Below are 13278 nucleotides of genomic sequence, written 5' to 3' on the forward strand. Positions count from 1 at the left end.
TCTATGCATCAACCTTCTGCGTCCGTCTTTTTTCATGACAAAGGTAAATATTTTTATCAAACGATTAGGCTTTTGTTTTTACATTAAAACAAGAAGAGGATACAAACGACTAGACTGATCTTTGATTAGAAGCGGCCATTAAAAAAGCTATGGTTGCCTTTACTTCTCAAAATGTACCTGTTAAAAAGCTAGATGTACAACTTCCTCTAATGAAAGTCATATGCTTCTCTCTAGAAGCATATTCACCAGAAATCACCGATTGCTACAGAAACTCCCACAAAATTCCATGAAATCAGAAAGCAAAACAGTATGCATTTTCTAGCCACAATGCCATGCCAGATGCTTTATTCTTCATTAAAAATACACAACCTAACAAAAAAAAAAAAACATTTCCTTCCCAAGCACACACATAGCGGTAGTCCTCATCTCGGAAACTAGCTTCAACATTCCTCGTTCTTCCACACAAAATAGCAGTAGACCCTCTCCAATGGCACAGAACCAAACGGGACTAGTATGCAAATCATGTCCAAATCCAATCAGTTTGCTTCAATAAACATATTATAAGACCTTTATAAGGCCTCCACATTTCATAAAGCTTTTCAAGCATACTTTATCTAATGCCCTCTAAGTCACATAATCTATCAAACACCTATGTGCTAAAAAGAAAAAATATGAATAAAGCAACAATATACACCCATGCTTTTGCATTCAACTATTGGAAGAAAAAGCATAACAATGAAAAAAGGGAAGAACACCCAGACAATTTTTTTTTATTATGAAATACGCATTGGGGTTATTTAAATTGTAAAGACACATGACATTCCATAATTTATAACGGCATAATTCAACTCAACACCACGAGAAGCACAGTCTACTGGCCTTCAGGTTTACTTTGAAGTCCGTGTTGGACCTCCATTTGTTTCCTCTTGTCTTTAGCCCTGGTAATAGTCATTTTAAAGAGTCTGCAGTACAGTTCCATTGAAGACGGAGTATCATCATTACCAGGGACAGGATAAGTGATGAGGCTGGGGTTACAGTTTGTGTCCACTATCCCAACAGTGGGGATATTCATCTTGGCAGCATCCCTGGTGGCTATGTGCTGCTCAAAAACATTGTTCATGGTGCTGAAGAAGACAATTAGGTCAGGCAATCGGACCCCACTGCCATACTGGACATGTGAATTGGTTAGGAGGCCGCCTTGCCAATAACGAGTGTGGGCATACTCCCCGCAGTCACGTGCCATGTTCTCTATCAGGTGAGCGAACTGACGATTGCGGCTCATGAAAAGAATGATTCCCTTTCGATATGCGACATGGGCAGTCACATTGAGCGCCAACTGGAGATGCTCAACTGTTTGATCCAGATCAATAATGTCCTGTTCAAGGCGGCAACCGAAGATATACGGCTCCATTAGCCTGAAAAACAAAAAAACAATATATTCACATAGGATCAAAACCGGATGGAAAAAGATGGACAGAAGTCAAATCAAGCGGTTAATGAACTTCGATTTCTTTTCCAAACTTCATAGTTTAACTAGATTTAACTAATCCCACAGCAGGTAATCTTGGGGAAATCATGGTCCAAAAAAAATACGAACATCAAAAGAAGAAAAATAGACCAAATTAAATGAAATAAACAAAGCCTCAGAAAACAACCTACCTATAAATACCAGATAATTTACAAAACATGTTAGCAATCTAATAATTAAGGAGTCCACGACAAGGTGAATTCTCACGTGCTGAATTAAAACAGCATGCATTTAATATACACCGAACTTTAAAAAAATAAGCAATACATTATTAAGGAAAACCGATGGAGCTGCACACATGAACGTCATACTTCCTTTGTGCTTAAAGCACTCCGTATATAAATGCTCAAATGAAGTCAAAGCCGTCATTCATTTACATAATGTTTTCTACAACAAGTAGGAAACGAATAAGCCAAAGCAGTGGTTCTTAATTTGGGAACCGCTCTGCTTACTCTGGGAGTGCTGCGACGGTTTACAAAAGTGAACAATTTTACTAGATCAATAGAGGGGACACAAAAAAAACGTTAAACTGAAATTTTAAAAGACTGTAAATGTGAAGGAATTTGAAACTGGAGGCCCAACATTCATTTGGATGTTGATTTGTGGGAGCAGTGAACGTACAGTGAAGAATAGGTTGAATGACTGGTGGCCTAAACTGCAGCACTACCAGGCAAAGAAGATTCATTAGGAGCAAAAAAGACAAAGTGAAATGCTAGTCTCGTATTTCGCTTCATCATTTAGAGAAAAAAAACACATTGTGAAAGCGTCAACATTCCCAGTAAAATTAAGTATATTTTTTGAGATGGAAATACAAAGGTTCACGTTAAGTGTAACGTTTGTGTGTATTTATTTTAGGTTCAATTTGTAGAAATGATTTAGTCTTGGGTCCCTGGGTTCCAACAGTGATTTAGTAGGGTGCCCAAAAGTCAAACGGTTAAGACCTAAGGTGCCTCTTCAAGAAGCCCCATGTCTGGTGTAGGACATTGTGCTGCTTGAATGTGAAACTTGTGTACAGGTGGAGCGGAGTGAGGAAGTGTAGAGTACATAAGAGTCGTTAGAAGAAGGTTTTAAATCTGCAGAACAAAGGGCACACCTCCTATGAAGATGGTTATAGTTTTCAAGGAGACAAAAGGATCAAAAAGTCAAGTGTAGTGTGAAGTCAGTCTGCTGATCATAGCTGGATCAGTGATTGGATGCTAGTGTTTGGTGGATCCTTTAAGAGATACAAGTCCCCCCTCACATCTGTATTTGGCATCACTGTGCACTGCTTGACAGAGGAATGGTGCAGTGGACAGGAACTGCAAGGTGTAGCGGCGGTCTGCACTGTGCAGTTTGTATAGTGAGCAATATTTTGTTCTGCAAGTAACTAAATACAAAGTATGGGTGCCAGCCCATTTTAAATTTGGGATTTTGAGTACTGAGAGTGCTATTTTACTGTCACATATCAGTTCTGGTTCAGTTTTTAACAAGTTGTAAGGCTGAACATGTAGGAGTAGTACTATATAAATATTGTGAATATAAATGTTCTCTCAGGGCCTGTCACTCTTGTTTCGTCGGGCTGGACAGTACGAAGGAGACTTGCAAGAGAATTTTGTACTAAACACTGTGTAGATACAACAAAGTAATGATATCTTGAGACTGCTCTGCGGTGCATCGACTCAGCAAGCACAGTGAGAAAGGTCTTCAGGTAAGCTGCTGCTGATTGACAGATGAGCAGAACAAGATGTGTATCATTGTGCTATAAAAGTCAAAGTATGTTTATTTCAGTTAGTTAAAACCATAACATTTTTTGCAACACAATACAAAGATAAGAATGTTAAAATAATTTTTTGTAAAATGTTAAAATTTTACAAACCAATAGTTTACCTTGGCAGTAGAAAGAAGTTAAAGGAAAGTGCATGGATTAGTCTTCTATGGGCCACTCTGGCGCCAGTTGTTCTAGCTCCTGGTTTTCCCATGCAAAAAATGCAGGGAAGAACTGACACTGCTGACTGTGAGAGTATCTTATAGCCATATTGCAGAACAATCTTGTTAGGGATTTATTATGGGATCTTATATTGTCTCTTCCATTCTTCCAAGTTAAAGCGCAAACGTGATACTGCAAATTTTGCAGAAGATAAAGATTGCGATCTTGTACATGTGGTATCTCTACGACCATGCATTCTTATTTTATGTCCTGGGGTTAAGATAGCAATATTGATACTAATCCCACACAAGGAAGCATAAATTAAAGGCAATATGTTGGTGCGAATTTCACTGTGAAGAGCGAAAAATAAAGAACGTACTCTGATACAGGTGGTATTGCCACGTCCATGCATTCTTATTGCCTTTATGTCGTGAGGTAAAGATGTGGATATTGATGCAAACCACACCCAACAAGCATAAATTAAAAGCAATATTACAGCTCAAATTATTTATTGTGCTGACTGTAGAAGATGTCGACCCTTTCGCCGTCAGTAACCTGTCCCCTTTTATGACTGCAATCGCTTAAGGGGTTTCACCCTTCAAACAGAAGAGCAATGCATGTCGGCATGATCTAATACCATGCTGGTTAAAACATTTCAGCAACAAACCCTTTTGTTTAGTTAGTAGAATAGGACAAATCGATAAAAAATGTGAGTCAAACTTTCTTTATGATGGTGGCAAAGTCTACAGTGAGTTGTTTCACACATACAAATCTAAGATGGAGCAATGTATTTTTATAAAAACGTTCCAAGTAAAACTGTTAGGTATGGCTGCGGACGGGGCTGCTTATAGGAGTATATAGTCATCCATGCAAGAAATCTTTTGTTAAAATCTTGTTTATTCCTGTTCCATGAGAACCTCTTGTTTGTTTATTTGGTCTATTTTGAAGGAGCTGTGAGGTAATGTATTTTGCTTTTAAATCATTCAGGTCCCGCTCAAAGGTCTGCGCCCAGCTGTTAGTTCTTATCAATAGGCCAGTTTAAATTTCTTTCCATAGCAGGTCACGTAATGTTGCCTGGGCTAGGCGTCTTAATAGTGACATAGCCTTGAGCATGGAGTCATTTTGTGCTAGTTCTTGGTTAGTTAGGCCAAATTCCAACCGGATCTGGGATAGAGAGGTGTTTTGAGGGAGAAGTAACAGGAGGCTGAATACCTTACTTCGTGCAGAGTTAAGAAAACACCCAAACTTTCTTGTGAAAGCTTCAGTTCCGAAGCTGATTGTTGGGATAAACTTGCCCTTTATCACTGTGAGAAGAAGCAAGAGAGTTGGACTTTGCAATTTACGATGTAAAGATTTAAACACTGAAGGCACTAAGGATTGATACACGCACAATTAGTGTTCACGTGGGTTGTAGTTAGATCCTCAATGTTGTGGGTGCTCCTGGGGTGGCGCCTTCCATCCACAGCGTCAGTGAAAGATATGATTGTAGCACCTCCTACATAGGGTGTGCCCAGGGGGTCACACCCTATGTAGGAGGTGCTACAATCACAAGATTTAAACACTGCAATCAAGGAAACAATCTTTGGATAGGGACTGCATATGAACGATGGAGCAGAAGGAAGAGTTAAAGGGACTTTTGACATAGGGCCAGATGACAGTCTTGAAACAACTAAGGCTGAACAATTTACACTTCTATGAATTTAACTTTAATTTGCAGTAGGACAACATTTTTGTTAGGAGCTAGTATATTCAGTTTCCACATACAGATCACGTTTTTTAGCTTTCTTATTGATGAGGTGTCATATTAGGTACTTTATACAGCTGTTTGGTTGCATGTGAATGAAAACGTAGGTTCCCATTCCAAGTAATTGCGCCTCGTTTATTGATGTATTTTTATATAATTCTGAAATTAGTGAGCGGACCAAGCCTTAGTTAGAGTTTGATGTTAGAAGTGAAAAGCCCTGTGACCGAGTCAACTTTATACACAGGCCAGCTACATCATTTTGTACTGCTGTTTGTATAGTGCATTTCTGCCAATGGATTGGCTTTGCTGTGCAGGAAGAATTTATGGCTGCAAGCACACATGCTTGCATCATGGAGGGAAGCAAGGTGGACAAAGTAGAGTGATTTGGATTCAATGGAAACTCTCTATGTTTCAGTCACTGGATGCGATAAAGCACTGGGTTGCACAGATTCAAGCCAGTGTGTTCTTGTTGGTTGTAGTTTTGCCTAACTTGGTGGGAGCCAGAGAATGTGTACCTCATTGCCTTTTTTTGGGAAGGTGCAAGCTAGAACTTCTATGCAAGATTGCCTTGTCTGAATGTGGTTTTGTAGCATGGCTCACATGTATTGTCCATTTTAGATTAGACTCCTTAAATTGACATTTTCTTGGTGCCCTCTGCCACAGCTTTCTGCTAAGGTGTGTGAAAGTGCTGTATGTGTATTTACGATAGGCAGTGACGTCCTGTAATCTGTACAGTTAGTTTAAGGGTCATACATGAAGGACACAATAAAATAGTCTTTATCTTCCTGTGCTCGTTAGGAGACATTTCACTTTAGCTAGACAAACGCAAATAAGCTGCTCTGCATAGGGGTGTGGAACTTAACAGAATATCTACTTGTCCATGGGGCAGGTTGCTTCACAGATCTACGTGTCCTGTTACAAACTCCACTTGTTACTTCCGTACCATGTAGTGGGATGACAAGTTTTGACAGCAATCTCATTGTAATAAGAGCTCTGATATAGCCTCTCTGATTATGCCAGGGCTCATACCTTAGTGTGGTTTAAAAACTAGCAATTACCATGTTTTGCCACCATTCCGCATATCTACCTACTGGGGCTGAGAGTACTGTTGAGCAATTTGAGCATGTGCAAATCTACTAACTTGCATATTTTAAGGGTCGTTACCAGCTCTTCTCTAAACTATCCACCAATACTGAGAAAAGTTGGAAATGTACTACTGACAATGGCAGACGCAAAATTCTTCCAGGGTTGGGTGAAAAAAGGTGTGGTGGGGGGGGGTGGAGGAGGTTATGGGGGGGGCGGGAGGGGGGCGAAACGTTATGGGGGGGGCGGAGGGGGGGAAAACAGGTTAGAGGGAAAGTGAACTTGTAAACGCTCAACCAATTTTCCCTTAAGCAAATCTACACATGCATATTTGCTCCTGCCAAAGCACAAGTCACTACTTGTGTAACGATATATCTGTAAGAGACATTAGTTAGTGATCGATTCCTTACCTTAGAATATCCCCAGGCGTCAGACTGGATACGGAACGTTTTTCGCCAGCAGTACCCCTGTGCGTCCGTCGCTGTCGTCATAAGTGCTGAGATGACGTCACAGAGACTACTTTGACGCCACCCATGCATGCTGACATCAGTTCTGTACACGACTTTCTGCGCCAGGAACGCGGAGCCTTTCAAGAAATTGAACACTGGTGCCATGAAACTAGGGCCCTGAAAGGGATGACCTTAACCCTAGAAATCAGTTCGCAGAACAGGGAGGATGGGTGGGGCGGTATCACTAATGTTTCTTACAGATATAGCGTTACACAAGTAGTAACTTGTGCATCTGAAAGAGACACGTTCGTGATAGATTCCTTAATTTACAATAGATACCCCAGCAATACCAACCCCGGTGGTGGGTCTGCGAATAAGATTACACCAGAAAGTCACGGAGAACAGAACGGCCAAAGAAGCAGTCTCTCCGGACTGGACTGTCAAGGCAGTAATGCTTGGTAAACGTTTGCAGCGAGGCCCACGTAGTTGCCTGACAAATATCCTGCAAGGGAACGCCGCGTTCCAAGGCAGTAGTGGCTGCCGTTACCCTGGTAGAATGGGCACACAGCCCCACAAGAGGCTCCTTGGCCAACGAGTAACATGCTTTGATGTACAGAACAACCCACCGAGATGGTCCGTTTGTGCACGGCCCGACCCTTTTTGACGCCCACCTAGCCAACAAAGAGCTGGTCATCCACCCGGAACGGTTGGGTGCGCTTCGGATAGAATGAAAGCGCACGTTTTGGGTCCAGACGGTGGAGCCTCTCTTCCTCTTTTGAAGGATGCGGAAAGAAGGTGGGAAAAGTGATAGCCTGCCCGATGTGGAAGGGTGTGACAACCTTTGGCAAGAAAGAAGAACGGGTCCTTAAAACCACCTTGTCCGGATGAACAGAAAGGAAAGGAGGTTTCGAAGAAAGAGCCTGAAGCTCACAGACTCTTCTGGCAGAGGTGATAGCTACCAAGAAAGCCGTCTTTAGTGTGAGAAGATGTTAAAGGACAGTTATGAAGGGGCTCAAAGGGAGCGCACATCAGATATGTCAAGACAAGATTCAAGTCCCATTGAGGCATTATGAAAGGCATGGGAGGAAACATGTGTGTAATGCCTTTCAGGAAAAGGTTACCAACCGGGGACTTAAAGAGAGAAGGCTGATCTGGAAGCCTTAGAAAGGCGGAGATGGCCGCAAGATAACCTTTGATAGTGCCCGGAGCAGAGCCCTGCTGGGCCAAGGAGAGTAGGAACAGAAGGACCTCAAAAAGATGGGCAGAAAGGGGATCCACAGCCTTTGCTGCGCACCATGCCACAAATTTGTTCCACCTGCAGACGAATACAGTCTTAGTGGAGGGACGCTTGACTGCCAGAATGACATCACAGACTTCGGGAGGAAGATCGAAAGCTGTCAACTGTCGCTGCTCAATCTCCACGCATAAAGGTGGAGGCTGGACAGGTTCGGGTGGAGGACCGTCCCTGCTGCTGCGACAGAAGATCCTCCCGAAGAGGTAGGTTCTGCGCCGGATTCTGGCCGAACGAACATGTAGGGGCGCCCTTGCCGTGGCCATGAAAGGAACGAAAGGTAGACGTGGCCGGGTGTGTGCTGAGAGACCCAAGGACGTGGCCGTAGCCCGAGAGTCCTTGAAACGCTCCAGCACACTGTCTACCTTATCGCCAAACAGGCGAGTACCATCAAAAGGCATGTCCATGAGGGAACTCTGGACATCCTCCGAAAATCCAGTGGATCGCAGCCCAGTATGGCGACGCAAGGCCACCGTCGTGGAGACCGCACTCCCCAAAGAGTCCGCGGTGTCCAGCCTACACCGAATGGCGAACTTCACGGCATCCTTCCCCTCTGCAACGGCTTGAGAAAGTACAGCCCGATCCTCCTCCAGGCACTGGGGCAGAGATTGCGCCACTGTGTACCACACAGCGTGAGAGTAGCGGCCCAAGAGGCATGCTGTGTTGACTGACCATAGCCCCAAGCTGGCAGAGGAAAACAACTACTTGCCAAACTGCTTCAGCTTTTTCAATTCCTTAACCGGCGGAGCGGTAGGGAATGCACTTTGGGAAGTTGAGGCCTGAATGACCAGGCTCTCCGGGGTCGGATGATTTGTCAAAAATGCATGGTCATCAGGTGCCGGGTGATGACGTCTGGCCACATTTCTATCCACAGGAACCTCTGTGGCTGGTCTAAACCAGGTGCCCATCAAACCATCCGTCAAGGACTCATTGAATGGAAGCAGAGGTTCCATAGAACTTGCCGCCGGTTGAAGCACTTCAGTAAGGAGGTTCGTCTTGGGAGTAACTGTAGGCAGATCGAGGTCAAGAGCCTCAGCTGCTCTACGGAGCACCACAGTATATGTGGCGCCTTCCTCCATGACAGCAGGAGGAGGCACAAACCCAGGCTCAGAGGAGAGGTCAAGGCCACCTGCAGCCTCCGAATCCTCTTCCCACTCATGTTCGGACAGGGGGTCGGCCACCGGCATCGTATGGCGGCAGGCCCCGCAGGATTTAATCCCAGGCATCCCTACGCAGCACCAGGAGACAAGACTCAAAGAAGTAGAGACAAAAGCCTCAAAAAATGTTAGTCAAACAGTGACTAGGGTACGTGCTCTAAGCGGATCTGCGCTTGCTGCCGCGGAAAAAGAAAGAACGGACGTCAGCGTGCATGGGTGGTGCCCAAGTAGTCTCCGTGACATCACCTCGGCGCTTACGAGCCCAGCGACAGACGCGGTGCCGCACGACGCCACCTACCGCCGTGCAGGGGTACTACCGACTAAAAACTTTCCGGATCCAGTCTGACACCTGGGGATATTCTAAGGTAAGGAATCTATCACTAACGTGTCTCTTTCAGATATGCAGTTCACAAATATTTTCTAGTAGTACTATTCCTTGGCATGCTTCAGTAAATTCCTGGGAATTCATGAACGCTGTAAATCCGCAAAGACATATACCATGAGTGCACTTTTGAGACTTTCTTTAATAATTGGTTCCCAAGTCAAGCTTTAACCAAGGCTTTTTTTGCTTATTAAAATGCAGTCTCAGTTGATCAGCTGGTTTCAGTGTGAGTGACAGCATTGTGCGCTTTCAAAAGAAGCATAATTTCAAAAAGGGGGGTGGTGATGGACAGAGTATCTGAGTTAATCAGAACACTCCTACCCAGTCAACAGATCAGGGCTTGATCCATCACCGTTTTTTAGCTCACTGCTCCATCCCAGTTCAGAACCTGGCTATATGCAAATTAGTCTGTCCCTGGCCCAGTGCATCATGGGAACAGGGCAGACCAAACTACCAAGCCAATTCTTCACCGGAAAGGAAACAAGCTTCCGGGGACCGGTTTCTGGCATTACAGCCGTCTTCGGCTCGGCTTGCCTGAATCCTGATGGTGCAGTGAGCAAGGGACTCATGTCTGAGCATACCCTTCCACACTTGTGGTGGCCAAAATAATTTAAAACAAGCATTTACAATGCAATGGTTTTGCCTTTGTTAAAGTTTGAGCTATTGGCATTGCTCTTGGCATTTTTATTTATGTTTTTTTTAACATAAATAAATGGCATTGTCATTTGCAATGCCACTAGCTTTATCTCTCGCAAATGACACACACAAACACCCACAGAGAGCCCCCCCAACACACACTCAGAGGCCCCCCACACACACACCCACCCACACAGAGCCCCCCACACACACAGCCACACAAAGCCCCCCCACACACACCCACACAGAGCCCCCCACACACTGCGAGCCCCCCCACACACTGCGAGCCCCCCCCACACACTGCGAGCCCCCCCCACACACTGCGAGCCCCCCCCACACACTGCGAGCCCCCCCCACACACTGCGAGCCCCCCCCCACAGACTGCCGGTCCCCCACCGCCGGTTTAGCAACAGGCAGCGGTATCACTCCCTTTGTCTCGCTGGCCGGCCCATTAATGTGTGCACATACTGAGCGGGGCAGGGGGCCTCAGTAGAAGTGGCCTCACTTGTTTTCAGATGTGTTTCACTAGTGTAAACTAATGCGTGCATTTTTTTAAGCCCCCCCCCCTCCTTTTTAATGCAATTGCGCTGAAGCAGTGATTTGAGGAAAGGCATTATGCAAATGTGGGGCGATTTTTGGTTTTTTTGTGTGCCCGGGCCGACTTTCAATCCCAATCCGACCCTGGGGCTAAACTGAGCAGATCACCTCATGTCACCATCAGTGTTCTACACCTTTTCTTTCACAAAACATTGTTTCCAGGTGCGGAGACAACTGTTAGACTAGAAATAAATACTACAACTCCCAGAATGCATTAGGCTGTTAAATACGAGATAGCGTGCTGGAGTCACCTGGTAACCTTAGGGGGGCGCTAATGGTCAGGCACACGCACACATTTGCTATGCACTTTGATACATTGCTAAAGGGGTAGGTGCGGAGGCCGCACGGAGAGGCCCAGGCGGGGACCACTGGGGAGCCCTTGTGCCAATAGACCCTCGGGGAGCCCGACACTTGGCACGTGCTTGGAGGCTGCTGTGACAAAGGCAGTGACTTTCAGCGCCACAATAGATATTTATCATCAAAGCGGGGGGCGCCATGAACCGGCCACACCAGCCCACCTCTCACGTTAGTATCTCGCGCCGGGGGGGGCGGGGTGCGAGGGGGGCTACTAGAATGTCCCGTGTCGTGTCAGGCACTTACAGGGGTGTTTACAGCTCCTTTGACTTCAGTCGGAGAGGCAGGTCTGTGGAAGAGAACTGCATGATGGGGCTATGGGAAGAGCTACAAGAGAGCACAGGGGAGAGGGGGTAAAAGGTGAGCATTAAGGTTGTGACAGATACACATGTGGATGGAGAGAAAGGGGGTCGATAGACGGATGAATGGAAAGAGGACAGACTGAAGGGATGGATGAGAGAAGGATGCGCGATAGATGTGTGGGTGGATGGAGAGAAGGATAAGAGGTAGATGGGTCAGCGCCTTGAAACCCTCACGGGTGAGTAGCCGAGCTACACAAAAGCATGATTGATTGATTGATTGAGGGTAGGTGGGTAGGTGGTGGAGGGAAGCATGGACGGAGAGGATGATAAGAGGTAGAGAGGTAGGTGGATGGAGGGAAGCGAGGACGGAGAGGTAGGGGGTAGGTGGATTGAGGGAAGCATGGAAGGAGAGGGGGGTGAGAAGTAGGGGGTAAGTGGATGGAAGGAAGCATGGACGGAGAAGAGGATGAGAGGTAAGGGTTAGGTGGATGGAGAAAAGCATGAACGGAGAGGAGGATAAGAGGTAGAGGGGTAGGTGGATGGAGGAAAGCATGGACGGAGAGGAGGATAAGAGGTAGAGGGGTAGGTGGATGGAGGGAAGCATGGACGGAGAGGAGAAAGAGAGGTAGGGGTAGGTGGACGGAGGGAAGCATGGATGGAGAGGAGGAAAGAGATAGGGGTAGGTGGATGGAGGGAAGCATGGATGAGGAGGAGGATAAGAGAGAGGTAGGTGGATGGTGGGAAGCATGGTCGGAGAGGAGGATGAGAGGCAGAGGAGTAGATGGACGGAGGGAAGCATGGATGGAGAGGATGAGATAGGGGTAGGTGGATGGAGGGAAGCATGGATGGAGAGGTGGGGTAGGTGGATGGAGGGAAGCATGGAAGGAGAGGGGGATGAAAAGTAGGGGGTAAGTGGATGGAGGGAAGCATGGACGGAGAGGAGGATGAAAAGTAGGGGGTAAGTGGAAAGAGGGAAGCATGGACGGAGAGGAGGATAAGAGGTAGAGGGGTAGGTGGATGGAGGGAAGCATGGACGGAGAGGAGAAAGAGAGGTAGGGGTAGGTGGACGGAGGGATGCATGGATGGAGAGGAGGAAAGAGATAGGGGTAGGTGGATGGAGGGAAGCATGGATGGGGAGGAGGATAAGAGAGAGGTAGGTGGATGGTGGGAAGCATGGTCAGAGAGGAGGATGAGAGGCAGATGGACGGAGGGAAGCATGGATGGGGTGGGTGAATGGAGGGAAGCACGGATGGAGAGGAGGATAAGAGGTAGAGGTAGGTGGATGATGGGAAGCATGGATGGAGAGGAGGATAAGAGGTAGGTGGATGGAGAGAAGCAGAGATGGAGAGGAAGATAAGAGGTATAGGGGTAGGTCGTTGAAGAGAAGGATGGATCGATGAACAGAGTATGAATGGAAAGCGTTTAGATTGAAGGGGTGGATGAGAGAAGGGTTGACGCAGGGATAGGCGCAGAGAGGAGTGGGTGGATGGAGCTAGGGATGGCTGGGTGGAGAAGTGATGGATGCCTGTGAGACGGACGGATATGGAGAAGGGAGAGGAGCAGGTCAGATGATGGAGGGAAGGAGGGAAGGAAAGAAGGGTGGAGAGACGGGCGGATGAAGAAAAAGAAGGATGGATTAGTTATGGATGGAAGGAAGGAGGGGGAAGACAGGCACAGAATAATAGAAGGAAAGAAGGATGCACGGGTGGAAGAGGACTGAAAGAAACCGGAGAGAAAGAAAAATGGAAGGGTGGATGGAAAAAGACAAGAATCGAGAACTGGAAGGAAAGACGGCCCCACACCCTGCTCCCCGGACGAGTGTCGACCCCACCCGCCGGTTCGGTGTCAC

General features: G+C 46.3%; 1 protein-coding gene across 1 annotated transcript in view; it reads right to left on the reverse strand.

Moving 5' to 3' along the window:
* Positions 1–741: 741 nt before the first annotated feature.
* Positions 742–13278, reverse strand: part of LOC144754287 (small ribosomal subunit protein uS2m-like) — a 42058-nt gene continuing 29521 nt past the window's right edge. The window contains exon 4 of the mRNA XM_078641931.1: positions 742–1415. Within this exon, the coding sequence (XP_078498057.1) occupies positions 872–1415 (544 nt within the window). The 3' untranslated portion in view covers positions 742–871. The remainder of the gene's footprint in view (positions 1416–13278) is intronic.

This window comes from Lissotriton helveticus, chromosome 5_1, assembly GCF_964261635.1.
Source record: "Lissotriton helveticus chromosome 5_1, aLisHel1.1, whole genome shotgun sequence".
Taxonomy (NCBI): domain Eukaryota; kingdom Metazoa; phylum Chordata; class Amphibia; order Caudata; family Salamandridae; genus Lissotriton; species Lissotriton helveticus.